The 15155-nt window shown below is 40.7% G+C and overlaps 1 protein-coding gene across 3 annotated transcripts in view; it reads left to right on the top strand.

The window, feature by feature from the left end:
* LOC124602240 (exocyst complex component 8) overlaps positions 1-15155 on the top strand; it is a 110413-nt gene that overhangs the window by 28208 nt on the left and 67050 nt on the right. For all 3 annotated transcript variants that reach the window (XM_047136308.1, XM_047136307.1, XM_047136309.1), the window contains exons 4-5: positions 9017-9159; positions 14920-15073. In XM_047136308.1, coding sequence (XP_046992264.1) covers positions 9017-9159; positions 14920-15073 — 297 coding nt within the window. The remainder of the gene's footprint in view (positions 1-9016; positions 9160-14919; positions 15074-15155) is intronic.

Raw genomic sequence — 15155 nt, 5'->3', positions numbered from 1 at the left:
CGACATCCCTCCTTAGCCCACCTTATCGCCTTCAAACGGCTGCGTGCGCGGGCCCGCCTCCTTATCCGCCAAGGCAAGAAGGAGTGCTGGGACCGGTATGTGTCCACCATTGGCCTCCATGTCACTCCCTCGCAGGTCTGGGCCAAGATTCGACGCGTCTACGGCTATCGGACCCCTGCCAGCGTCCCTGCGCTCTCACTGAATGGAGCCGTTTGTACCGACTCCGACGTCATTGCAAATCGCTTAGCAGAGCATTTTGCTATGAGTTCCGCTTCTGCGAATTACCCCCAGGCCTTCCGCTCCATTAAAGAGCGGCTGGAACGTCGGAGCCTTTCGTTTCGCAGCAACCACCCGGAATCTTACAATGCTCCATTCAGTGAGTGGGAATTTCGCAGTGCCCTAGCTGCTTGCCCTGATACCGCTCCTGGGCCAGATGGCATCCACTGTCAGATGCTGAAACACCTTTCAGTGGACTGCCAGTGGCGCCTTCTCGATCTTTACAACCGTCTTTGGGTCGAGGGGGAGTTTCCGTCGCAATGGCGGGAAGGCATTGTCCTCCCCGTTTTGAAACCTGGGAAGACCCCTCTGGAGGTGGACAGCTACCGTCCCATTAGCCTCACCAACGTTCTTTGTAAGTTGCTTGAACGGATGGTGAGCCAGCGCTTGCATTGGGTACTGGAGTCTCGGGGCCTTCTGGCTCCGTCTCAGGGTGGGTTCCGTAAAGGCCGCTCTGCCACCGACAATCTGGTGAGTCTGGAGTCGGCCATCCGTACTGCTTTTGCCCGCCGTCAGCACTTGGTCGCTGTCTTTTTCGACATGTGGAAGGCGTACGATACGACGTGGCGTCATCACATTCTTTCTACGCTTCATGGATGGGGTCTTCGGGGTCCTCTGCCGATTTTTATCCGCAATTTTCTGTCGTGTCGTACCTTCCGCGTGCAAGTCGCGGCCTCGTATAGTTCCTCCCACGTCCAGCAGAACGGTGTGCCACAGGGCTCTGTATTAAGTGTCTGTCTGTTTTTAATAGCCATTAACGGGCTTGCTGCGGCCGTGGGAAATTCTGTCTCCGCTTCCCTGTATGCTGACGACTTCTGCCTTCACTACAGCTCTACTGGCATTGCAGCTGTTGAACGTCAGCTACAGGGCGCTATCCGTAAGGCGCAGTCTTGGGCTGTAGCGCATGGGTTTCAGTTTTCGGCAGCCAAGGCCTGCGTTATGCATTTCTGCCGGCGCCGAACAGTCCATCTAGAGCCGCGGCTTTATCTTGCCGACGAACTCCTTGCTGTGGTGGAGACCCACAGGTTTTTGGGGGTGGTTTTCGATGCCCGGTTGACTTGGCTGCCTCATATCCGGCAGCTGAAACAGATGTGTTGGCGGCATCTAAACGCTCTGAGATGCTTGAGCAACAGCCGCTGGGGCGCCGACCGCTCTACACTGTTGCGGCTCTACCAGGCGTTAATCCAGTCCCGTCTGGATTATGGGAGCCTGGCTTATGGCTCAGCATCCCCATCTGCGTTACGGGTGCTGGACCCGATTCTCCACAGCGGGATACGCCTTGCCACTGGTGCTTTCCGCACCAGCCCTGTGGACAGCGTACTAGTGGAGGCAGGTGTACCTCCACTGCGGTTCCGACGCCAACGTTTGCTGGCCGCTTATGCTGCCCATGTTCTAAGCTCGCCCGGGCATCCAAACTATCGCCTCCTGTTCCCGCGGTCGGTCGTCCGTATGCCAGAACGTCGGCCCCGGTCTGGTTGTACAATAGCGGTCCACGTCAAAGAGCTTCTCTCTGGGCTCCAGGGTTTCACTGTTCCACCTCCTTTCCGGGCTACTTTGCATACACCCCCATGGTGTGTTCGTCGCCCTAGCCTTCGGCTCGACTTGGCACAGGGCCCTAAGGACTCAGTCCCTCCAGAGGCCTTCCGCCGCCGCTTTTATTCCATCCTGGCCACGTATCAGGGCTCTGGTGTTGTTTACACTGACGGTTCGATGGTTGCTGGTCGTGTCGGATATGCGCTCACTCTAGGGGACCTTTCCGAACAACGTTCCTTGCCGGATGGCTGCAGCGTTTACACTGCTGAACTGGTCGCCATCTTTCGTGCCCTAGAGTATATCCGCTCCTGCTCAGGTGAGTCCTTCGTTATCTGTAGCGATTCCCTGAGCGGTTTACGAGCTCTCGACCAGTGTTTCCCTCGTTCTCGTCTGGTGATGGCTATCCACGAGTCTCTGCATACTCTCGCCTGTTGCGGCCGCTCTGTGGTCTTTGTGTGGACCCCCGGTCATGTCGGTATCCCGGGTAACGAACATGTTGACCGCCTGGCGAAAGAGGCCACCAGTAAGCCATCTCTGGACCTTTGGCCTCCCAGAGATTGATTTGCGGGCAGTCTTCCGCCGCAAAATCTTGGCGCTATGGGACGATGAATGGCGCGAACTGACAATGCGCAATAAACTCCGTGCTGTCAAGGAGACGACGGCTATGTGGCGGTCATCCCTGCGAGCCACTCGCAGGGACTCAGTAGTTCTTTGCCGGCTCCGCATTGGCCACTCCCGGCTGACACACAGTTATTTACTGCGCCGGGAGGACCCTCCTCTATGTCGCTGTGGGGCAGCTTTGACAGTGGCCCACATTTTGCTGGCCTGCCCCCTTTTAGCTGTGGTCCGGCAGACATTTGCGCTGCCTGCTACGCTCCCTGCCCTTTTAACAGACGACTCCACTATGGCTGACTTAGTTTTACGTTTTATTCGGGCAGGGGGATTTTATCATTTACTCTGAGTGTTTCTGTTTTATTTTATTGTTTTGTGTTGATTCTGGCCTTTGGCCTATGGTTTTACACTGATTTTTTAATGTGTTTCTAAGTGGTTGGCCTTTCCTTTTTTATGTCTATGGTTGGCCAACCACCGTCACACTCTGTGTGGTTTTAGTTTGTTTTGTCTTGTCTTTGTCTCAGTATCTCTTGTTCTGTATCGTCTGTGATCTCTTCTGTTCCTTGTTTTTATTCTCTGTGGGTGTTCTTTGTCTTTGGAAAAAGGGACCGATGACCATAGCAGTCTGGTCCCTTTAATCCCCCAAACCAACCAACCAAGTTATGCATGTCAGATATTCTGTAAATTTTTGTTTAGTGTATCTGCATCTACCCAAGGAGCACAATGTAATTTACTTCATATGAATATACTGATTTATCTAATAATAGTGCTGTAGTGCAAAACACCACCACCCTGCAGTAAGAAAATTGATTAAGGAAGACCAAGGCATCCACCCAGACTGTTTTAATGGTTGTAAGCCTGGTGGGAAGCTGTTTGGGGAATTATGAGGAGACTTCTGACAGCACTGCATTTCATGGTGATAGTACAGAAAATCCCACCTGTGGGGAGGTAATACTGTGTGACAGTAGTCCATGTTTTCTTTGAGATGCCTAGTGGATCAGGCAGGCTAGTGCAGTAACCATTAGACGTGAAATTAGGTGTGAAACTGACTGTTTATCATTATCAAAACTCTGGTACTGAGTGCTGCGGGTTTCAAATCTGCGCCAGACAGCATGGACCTCAATTACCACTAGAGGTTTCTGCAGCTGTCGTGCGCACGCTCCTGTCCTGCGTATAATGTGAGGGCGCCACGGTGGAGCATGTGGTCCCAGTGGCCAATAGCGGCGTACCCTATCATGTATTTAAGCGCCTGCCTCTCGCTCAGCGAGGCAGTCTGATATTCGCATGAGTCTATCGATATCTTGCCTACAGACAGCGTGTTTACTTTGCTTGTTTCCATGTATGAGTGGATGTTGTTGATTCGTGAGGTTTCTGCCTGTGACCCCATTGCTTCTTGCGTGTTGTTGTTCATAGCGTCTTGCTCGGTCATCAGTCGTTGTTCACGTCTGTCCTTTCCTTTTGTCGGTTTTGTTTGTTTGTGGGCTGCTCCCAAATGGTCCCACATCACTTTCATTCATGGCAACCCTGGCAGTTGCAACACAAACGAATGTGATTGCTAAATATGTTAGTGTTGAGAGGTATGTAGTGTTTTAGGTGAAAACAGTATCAAATGTCAAAGTGCAAGTATTACTGTTGTTTGTGGATTTGGGATGTGCTGATAAATCCTGTTTCCTTATCTCACTGATGGCCAGTATCAAGGAAGGTAAGAAATGATTAAGAAAAGAACAGCATGCAGTGTGTGCATGAAAATGTTTTCAGACCATCTATGACACATTCAGACCTTCTACAACACTCAGCACTTAAATCTCATCATAGATCTTTCGCTGTGTTTTGTAAATGGTCAGAGGTCTAAGGATTCGCAAGTTTCATATAATCCCTCTGTACGTGAGGTCCAAAGATGCTGCCATAAAAGCCAATTATACTGCTCAAAAGACACACATTCAAGATCCTGCATATACAGTTGTAAATAAACATACATGACTGAGAAGCCTGGGTTGGCAGAGTGAGCTGTTGCTATGTCACACAGCATGACCCAAAAGTAGAAAGTAAACTGAAAATAAATAGAGGAAAAAATACGGAAAAATTGATCCCAGTGATGAAATAAGTTCCTTCACCAAGAGAACAGAGAGTTGCGTAATTACCCATAACAATAGTGAGCATTCAAATTACACAACACTGAATACTCTGAAACTTCCTGGCAGATTAAAACTGTGTGCCGGACCGAGACTTGAACTCAGTACCTTTGCCTTTCATGGGCAAGTGCTCTACCAACTGAGCTACCCATGCACGACTCACGCCCCGTCCTCACAGCTTTAATTCCACCAGTACCTCGTCTCCTACCTTCCAAACTTCACAGAAGCTCTCCTGCTAAACTTGCAGAACTAGCACTCCTGGAAGAAAGAATATTGCGGAGACATGGCTTAGCCACAGCCTTGGGGATGTTTCTAGAATGAAATTTTCAATCTACAGCGGAGTGTGCGCTGATATGAAACTTCCTGGCAGATTAAAACTGTGTGCCGGACCGAGACTCGAACTCAGGACCTTTGCCTTTCACGGGCAAGTGCTCTACCAACTGAGTATTACTGAATACTCTGTTTAGCAGTGGGAAATTAGTACCTTTTTGTGATGTACACTGACAGAACTGTAATGAGGTGCACATATACACCTTTTTATGTTATAATACTTTTTCTTTCTTTTCATGATCGTACATGCACTCTATTAATTCATAGTTCATGGTCAGTTCCAGAAACTGTGAAGGGACAATCATCTTCATGACTGCAAATATTGAATTTCACATGATTTGGGGCACTGATATTTTTCGAGGAATCTTGTCATTTGTGGCATAATTGCTAAAATTTTCTGGATGTTAACAATTTTGTTAATTTCCTAAGTACAGTAGTTTGTTTGGAATGGTCTACATTTCAATTCTACCTGAATTTTCATTAGATGATCAAACAGGGGAATCTATTTGTTAGTCATGCTGATTATATTTAAAAGAGAGTTAAACACTCGATAGTGTCAGTTTGGTGGACATTTGACTCCACAGTGGGCTTCAAAAAGAGCTCGGTGCATCAGTCAGAAAAATTTACCCTGCTTCCAGGATAGTGATCATCGGAATCATAAACAGGAGGTTGGTAAGTGACAGTTATATTGGTTGAATCAATTGCAGAATTAATGAGTGTTGTGACAGACTAGGTGCAATATTTATAAACTCAAATAAGTTTTTGGGCAAGGAATGTCTAGCCAAGGATGGACTACATTAAACAGATTAGGATCGATGACCTTCAGCAAAATGTTTATGGATGTTTGTAAAATCATTAAAACTAAGGGAAACTAATATTTACTGGAGGGGATGTAAAAGAAAAAGCCTGTTAGCTGAAAATAAATCTGCTAAAGAGTGTCTATGAAAATGTATGCTTAATACCATTAAAACAAGCAAAAGTTCTTATTTGATGCACTGGAATATAAATGGCTTAAGTTTTACATCTTCCAGCAGCCTAAGCTACAAACTCGATGAGTTACAAATTCTTCTCTCAGAAGGTAAAGCCATAAAAATTATTTGTTTAAATGAAGACTGGCTTAGCTCTAATACAGTAAATATTTTAAATAAAAATGAAAATTTCAATGTTGCAACCAGCTATTGTAGGGAGGAAAAATCTCATGGAGGTTGCTACATAGTCCTGGACTCTTCTGTAAGCCAAGAAGTGAAAACAGATTTTAATTGTCTAAATGAAGACTGCATATTTGAAAGTTGTTGCGTAGAACTTAAAGACCTTAAGATGTTGATCATTTCAATTTATAGAATTCTGGAAAGGACTTTAGTCGCACCATTACTCTCTAAATTCTAGTGCATGCTAGATAAACTAAAGAAATAAAAGAAGAAAAAAATTGTAATATCAGCAGATTTTAACATAAACACTGCAAATGACAATAAAGAATCAACAACATTTATTGATTCAGTTAAAAAGTCTGGTTTTAAACTAAATTTTTTGGAGTTCACCAGAGAAAATATTCACTCAGCAACATACATCGACAACATTGTAACAAATTACTGCTTTGATAATGTACATAAATTCTGTCTAGACTTGGGACTTCCTGATCAATAAGCCCCGTTTGTCTCACTGCCAAAAACTGATAAACATAAGAAAAACATATAACAAAATAAGTTTCAGTAAAACAAATATTGAAATATTGTATGAGAAACTAAATAAAGTTAATTGGTGTTTTGGTGATGGTGATTCAACAAATGATAACTTTAGTACATTCTTAAACAGTTTTCTTGAAGTATTTAATGAAGCTTTCCCACCAAGATCATATTGCAACAAAACATCAAGTAAGACAAGATGGATCACACCAGGAATAAAAATATCGAGTCAGAGGAAAAGGAAACTACACAATCAACTGAAGTACAACAAAGATCCTGATTTTGTAAAATATGTTACATTCTATAAAACTATTTTTTAAAAAGTTGTGAAAGCTTCAAAACAAATGGAAAATAACAAATTCATTCTAGTGCAGAAAACTAAAACAAGGGCAGTATGGTACGTAGTTAAGTCTGAATTAGGTGTCCGAAATCATAAATGTAGCAAAATCTGATTTAGACATAGCAAATTATGAGCAGAAAGTAAATGGTTTTGGGTTAAAAGGCAATACCAGTGAATGTCTCAAAAAATTCAACACAGTTCAGCAAAATTTGTTGAAAATGTCATACTCTCCGTAAAAGACAAAAACTCTGCTGGCTGGGATGGGATACCCACCAAAATATTTTTAAAAAAGTTTACAGCATTATAGCTCCTCCCCCCCCCCTCTCATAATAAACAGATACTTTGAAGAAGATTACTTCCCTGATCTCTTGAAATATACGGAAGTAAAACCATTGTTTAAAAAAGATTCAAGAGATGATATGGGAAATTATCACCACATCTCTATACTCCATGTTGCATCAAAAATATTGGAAAAAATTGCTGCTTTACAGATACAAAGCTTCATCACACAGAATGTTATTTCACATAACCAATTTGGCTTCCAACAAGGCAAAAACACAGTAGATGCAATAAATGAGTTTATCGAAAAAATTACTTCATCTCTAGATAGGAAAGCTAAGGTCACAGGAATATTCTGTGATCCTAAAAAAGCATTTGACTCAGTAAATCATGCCCTGATGCTTTTCGAACTCAACAGGTGTGGATTAAGGGATGTTGCTTTGATATGGTTTGAATCATATCTCTTGGAGAGGAAACAAAGGGTAGTAATCACATCAAATGGGGCAGATCACTTCTCCAAGTCGAAAACTATGCCACAAGGTGTTCCTCAAGGCTCAGTCCTTGGACCCATTTTATTCCTGTTCTATGTAAATGACTCACCTCTCAATATAAATACTCATTGGAGTCTGTTTGCAGATGATTCTGCTGCCCTAGTTGAAAATGAAAATTCTGACAATATACCACAGAGAGTCATGAATACGTTAAGTAACCTGGAAACATGGTTCAGTCAAAATGGCTTAAGGCTAAACATTTCAAAAATCCACATGAGTTTTAAAACCAAACAGTCACAAACTGAATAAATCCGTGTCACTCACAACAATCAAAAAAGGAAGACTCAATCAGGCTCCTGGGAATAAACTTAGACAGAACTTTGAGTTAGAATTCTCATATAGAATATCTAGCAAATAAATTAAACAGCCTTGCATTTGCAATAGAAATTTTAGCCTGTGGCACTGATATGGCCACCAGGAAAATAGCATATTATAGCTATTTTGAATCAGTTATTCGATGCAGAATAATTTTTTGGGGAAACTCGGGAAATGTTACACGAATTTTAAAGTTGCAAAAAAAAGAATCATTCGCAACATGTGCTCTGCACAGTTGAGGACATCATGTCGACCATTATTTAAAGACCTAAAAATATTAACTGTCCCCCTCTTTATACATCTTTGAGGTGGTTCTTTTCCTATGCTGCAGAGCTGAGCTATTAAAAAAAAAATCGTTTTGGACATTCACATGACACAAGACATAAAGAGCACTTTTATGCTCATCTCCCATCGCTTAAAACTGCGTGCTCAGACTCCTCAGTATATAGCCATGAAAATTCATAACACAATAAACGGGTGTGACATAATGAATATGAAGATAAATATTTTTAAAAGCAAGTTACATGATTTTCTAATTGAACAATGCTACTAAACTGTGGAAGATTTCATGAAGGACGAAGTGATACTTTGAGCTGGATCCCTAAAATGGAATAAAAATTTATGATAGTTATAGTAGATGCAAATTGCAAGTATGTAAATGCTCCTCAAAGTATTACTGTAAGTGCGACAATTTTAAGTAAGCAGATTGTAACCTGGACATGTCTCCTGTACATCAGAAATATGTTCTGAAATTGTGTACGTTATGAGATGAATAAAACACATTTCACTTCCTTCTCTTCATTACTCTTTTGTTGTGACGTCATTGAGCATCTCACTTTTAAAAATATATATTCGTTGTTTTAATTGCTGTCTTTGTAGCTATTATGGTAACTCAATTAATAAAATAAGAAATTTGTGTTGTGAAAGATCTACATGTAAATAGAACCTGTATAATGAAATTTTTAGGGACTGCTAGAAACACCAGGGAGAACTGTTCTACATGAGGGTGATGTACTAGAGCTGGATCCAGTTGAGAACACTGCTTTACAAAGGGTGCATGCATACCTGCTTAGTGATGGTCTTATGCTAGCCACGTGGATACCTAACAGGTTTGTTGAATTTTACAGTACATTTCAACTGCTTTCCATTATTATTATTATTATTATTATTATTATTATTATTATTAACTTTAGAGCACAAGAAAATTTCTCCCATAATTTTTATCATGTGTGGTCTTCTTATTAATGGGACCTGTGAGAAACACTAACAGGCTGTTGTATAAAGTGTTTATTTACTCATGAAGTGCTATATAGTAATGTGAAATGGAATTACAAGTGATAAATAATTGTCATCAGTTGTAAATAACACTTAAAAGAGTCATGAAATCTGTGTATATGTTTGTTATACACATCATATGTTGATTTTACAATCGATATTCATCAAGGTAAATTCTCATTTCACTAAGATTTTGTTAAGGTTTCTTGATGTGATCCAATGTACCATCATTAACTGTCTTCAAGATTAATGAGAGTTGTGATCTAAGAAAATATTTCTGTTTTGTCTGTAGGTGTAGGAAGTTGCACAGACACTTCAACACTTATTACATGGTTAAAATGAGCATATTTATTTACACTATTCACAACACTGATAGATTTACACATAAGCAATCATTAAAATGAAGAATGTCGTGTTGGGCAGTGTGCTCAGCAATAGGGTGGTCCAGTTGTTTCATGGCCACAGTTTGTCAGTGGCCATTCATGCGTACGTAAAAGCTCGCTGGTTGTCATGTCCACATAGAATGTAGCACAGTGATTGCAGCTTAGCTTATAGATCACATGACTGGTTTCACAGGTAGCCATGGTTTTGATGGCGTAGGCAAGGTTTGTGACCAGACTGGAGCAGACGGTAGTGGCAGTATATATGGGACAGGTCTTGCATCGAATCTATTACAGGAGTATGAGCCATGAGGTAAGGGGTTGGGAGCAGAATGATTACTGCAGCTGTCACCTGTTCCACACCAAGAAGTCCCTTCCATACAGCCTAGCCACCCGTGAGGTCCATTATCAGGTGTAATTCGTCTTAATACATGCTTTATTTTTTCTCTTGAGTGAGATGAAATTCATATTCCTATCACAAAAAAGTATGTTAGGTTATGAATTTCATAAGTCAGATGCAGCAAATATGTGCGAAACAGTGGAAAAGATGAACAATGTAAACTTATCAAATAATCCAAGAAAAGCGTTTTTATGTTTTAGCACCAGCATACATTCTTTTCTCCATCATTTTCATACATATCACTTCATTTAAAAGGCATATTCACGTACATGTTTGTAAACACTTCAGAGATGTTTCTGTATATGGTGTGGTCAAGGATGAATTTATTCATGGTGCATATACCTTGATTTCCATTTCCTTGAAGATTTTATTGCACAGTTGCACACTACGCTGCTTTTTGTTTGTGGCTGTCTGTGGATGAATTGTTCTGCCAGAAAACACACAGGAAAGGATAAACACTTTGGATTATGTGCACTTGCTATTGAAAATTACATTAAATTTATGAAATGTTATTAACAGTGTGACAAAGAATTGTGGTGTCCTTTTCTGGCTGACAAGCAATTGTCGGAAACTTAAGAAACATATTGTCAAATTTCCTAACAGGACAAGAGGTGTTCTGTGGGTACACTGATTACCTGTACTTAATATAGACAGGCAACATATCCTTTCCATTGATTAAGTACTCAGTTAGTACAGCAAAATAATTCATGAAGCTGCCAAATACAGTGAGCTGGCAAAAGTCATGGGATAGTGATATGCACAAATACAGATGGCAGTAGTATCATGCATACAAGGTATAAAAGGGCAGTGCATTGGCAGAGCTGTCACTTGTACACAGGTGGTTCATATGAAAAACTGTCCAACATTATTACGGCCGCATGATAGGACTTAATAGACTTTGAATGTGGGATGGTAATTGGAATTAGACACAGGGGACATTCTACTTTGGAAATCATTAGGAAATTCAGTATTCCGAGATCCACAGTGTCAAAAGTGTCTGAGAATACAAAGTTTTATGCATTACCTCTCAGCACGGACAACGTAGTGGCCTCCGGCCTTCACTTAATGAGCAAGAGCATTGGTGTGTGCATAGAGTTGTCAGTGCTAACAGACAAGCAACAATGCATAAAGTAAGATCAGAAATCAATGTGGGACACACAATGAATGTATCCATTAGGACAGTGAAGCAAAATTTGTCATTAATGGGCTATGCCAGTAGACTACTAATGTGACTGCTTTTGCTAACAAAAATGGTTCAAATGGCTCTGAGCACTATGGGACTTAACTTCTGAGGTCATCAGTCTCCTAGAACTTAGAACTACTTAAACCTAACTAACCTAAGGACATGACACACATCCATGCCCGAGGCAGGATTCGAACCTGTGACCATAGGGGTCTTTGCTAACAGGAGGACATCACATGCGGCGCCTCTCGTGGGTTCGTGACCATATCGGTTGGACCCTGTATGACTTGAAAACCCTGAACTGGTCAGATGAGACCCAGTTTCAGTTGGTAAGAGCTGATGGTAGGGTTTGAGTGTGGTGCAGACCCTACGTAGCCATGGACCCAAGTTGTCAAATAGGCACTCTGCACATTGGTGGTAGCTGCATAATGGTGTAGGCTGTGTTTAGATGAATGGATCATTGATCATTTACTCGAAATGGTCATGCTCGGCTACTTGGAGACCATTTGCAGCCATTCAGTAATGGAATTTTTATGGATGACAGTGCACCATGTCATGGGGCCACAGTTGTTTCCAATTAATTTCAATAACATTCTGGACAATTCGAGTTAATGATTTGGTCACTGAAATTGCCTGACATGAATCCCATTGAATATTTATGGTACATAATCGAGAGATAAGTTCTTGCACAAGATCCTGCACCAGCAACACTTTCGTGGTTATGGATGGCTATAGAGGCAGCATGGCTCATTGTTTCTGCAAGGGATTTCCAACAACTTGGTGGGTCCATGTTATGTTGAGCTGCTGCACTACACGGGTCAAAAGGAGGTCCAACATGATATTAGGAGTTATCCCATGAATTTTGTCACATCAGTGTAAGGCTATACAATAAAACTGAAGTTAAAATGTTTTTAAATTTGGTTCACAACAAATGCTAGTGAGAATGGTGTCACATATGATCACTATATTCTAACGCCTTAGATGACCCGAAGTGATGTGAAGTTGGATTGCAAAATTCACACCTCTCTCACATCAGTTGACTTACTTCATCTGCACAGCTGATCTTCTTCTCTGGATTGTCAGAGCTCCATTGATCTCCAAAATATTAGGTAACCTAGACAAAGCATCTAGTATTATATTCTCAGAACCTTTTACACACTGCATCCTAATGTCATATTCCTGTAGGAACAACATCCATCACATTAATCTACTATGTAACAATCAACTACTAATTAGAAAAGATACAGCTTGATGATCTGTATAGATATGGATTTCTGGCCACCATACTAGTGTTTGAAATTTTTGGACACTCCATACAATTGCTAACAGTTCCTTTTCAGTAGCCATGTGATTCAATTCATGTTTATTCAGACTACGTCTAGCAAAGGCTATGGTTTGATGTTCTCCATGATCTAGATCCCACTGTCATTGGAAGAGTTCTGCATAAGAAGGTACATTTCAGCTTCCACCAATAACATAGTCACCATTTCTCACATTAATATTCGAATGTTTACAAGTCTTCCGATTCGTCTCGCTCTAGACTCGATAAAATACATCTGCAATAAAATTGGTTTAACAACCACTTAATTTATGAACCCATCTTCCCTCTAGAGAGTCCAGTATGTGAAGTACTTAAAAGTCAATATTCAATTGTCCATTTTTCTTTAATAGTAATCACAGTCACTGAAACAGCAAAGAATACTACATAATTACTCCTTGTTCTTTCATCGCGGCTTCTGTGGCGCTAGCAGCAAACACTTGTTGCCGTCGTTTGACTGCCGTGCTTACAGTCTTCTCATAATGAACTTCCAACCTGCACACAGAAAGAGGTGGCGCAGCAGATACTTTTCCACTCTCCCACTTATATTTAAAATATCATGTGTTCGAGACGGTAGAAGGATGAGTGGTTCTAGAATCTACATGGAAATTCTGCTACTACAATATTTCATGCACTGTATGATGTTACAGGATGCTTTTGACTACAAAACTAGAATTACTGCATCATTGATGGCTTTCTTCCTTTCCTTATTTTGTAGAGTGAAAAATACTTGCAGTATTTTAGCTGTTATTGACATGCAGTTATGAAGGAACATTAAATTACTGATATGTATTGAAAGAAACGTGTAACTATCAGAATGGGTTAGCAAAATCACATCGGAAACAATTAAAGGGAAAGGTATTGTAAAATCTCTGCAGTTTTGTAATAGTCATTAATTCGCAGACACCCTCAAAGTCAGAAACTAATTTTTACACCTACAGTTATGTTCCCCACAGTGGTTATAAAACTTATAGCAACAGAAACAGACATTGCAGATAGCACTTCAAAAGTATTCAACAAGGGATGAGGCAAGCTGCTCAAATAGCCCCAGCCTACCTAAAAGCCCAGACATAGGCTACTTATTGTATTAGGTAATAATGAAGAGCACTCAGCTTGATATGTAGCAAGCATGTCAGCGTCAAACGGTTAACACTGTTGCATTACTTCATAGTTTTAAGTCCTGTTGTATAGCACTTTGATAAAATATACATGCTTCACTTTTTCCACATTCCAGAGACTCCTCTCTGTGTGGGATCCATATATTATATTAGTGTAAAGTACAAATATGAAGATCAGGAGTAAGACTCTGGCATTTTGAGGATATGGTTCAGGCTGTTAAGCCTGCTCAAGTAGCTCAGTTGGTAAGAGTATCGCCTGCAAGAGACAAGTTTCAATCCCAATATATCACTCTGAACCTGTCTGGAAGTATAACAACAATTATACTCAGCTGAATATTCAAGAGTCATTGTGGTCAGATTTTAACCTCTTTTAAATATTTTTGTTGTTGTTTGAATGCACCAACATTTGTACACATTGTTCCTATTGTATGATTACACCTTTTTAAAACTTTTTGTAAAGTACACTATAAGGTTTGATTGTGCTGGATATGAGATCTAACAGTGACATTTTCTATTTTTTGTTTCTTAAGTTTTGCAGTTTTCGTTGGCCTGATTGTTACATGTCCTGACTGCCCATTTCACTTCACTTGAATCTTGTACTGACAATATTTAGTACAAAGCCCCCCTTAGTGTAAAATCTGTTAACTGCTTTAATTAAAATTTGTGCTTTATTGTACAGCTTCATCTTAAGAAAGTAATTCAAGTACTCCTCACAATTTAGCACAGACTCACTGACCTGTTATTGCCATGTATCTGTCCTTTTTCTTATACATATTGTCATATACATAAATTTACAAATATTTACAGGAATCTATTTAAAAAAATTATAGCTGGTATCACTTGAATGCTAAATCAGCCATTGATTTGACGTTAAAAAATTGGAAGTATTCTTGAAGATTACTTAAAGAGTTAGAGATCCAAGAAATTTATGGTACTTACTTCCCCTTTGGCATTCATGACATATTTTATTTGTTTTACTGCATATCATCGTAGTTAGAAATTTTTTAGGTCTGCAGTAACAAATTTGTATACAAAATACTAAACTTTTATCATGCAGTCACTTTTGAGGCCTTTCCACATATAAAGATTTTGGGTTGAATTTTCAGTCGGTTCTAGGTTTTTGTTTCTGAGGAAGATAAACAAGAGGTTTAATATTATAGCTAAACTTCTGAACTTGGACCTCTTTTTCCCCCAGACGAGGTCCTGTACGCTACAAATTTCAAGCCATCTATGAACTTGGCAGTCTTGCTGTAGTAAATGTCCGTGACATGGGTAATGTGAAAATGGCTTGGAAGCTTTTGGCATTTCCAGATACTCGAGTCTTCCAGTGTTCCAGCAATCAGAGTAAGGTAAGAAATCTCTCTTATCATTATTTGCAGGTGAGTTCCATAATTGCTGTGGATATTTTGTGTAATAATATTAGCATTGAGA

The sequence above is a fragment of the Schistocerca americana genome, chromosome 1 (genome assembly GCF_021461395.2).
Source record: "Schistocerca americana isolate TAMUIC-IGC-003095 chromosome 1, iqSchAmer2.1, whole genome shotgun sequence".
NCBI classification, from domain to species: Eukaryota; Metazoa; Arthropoda; class Insecta; order Orthoptera; family Acrididae; genus Schistocerca; species Schistocerca americana.
The sequence above is the reverse complement of the archived record's forward strand: the minus strand, read 5'-3'. Positions and strand labels throughout refer to the sequence as shown.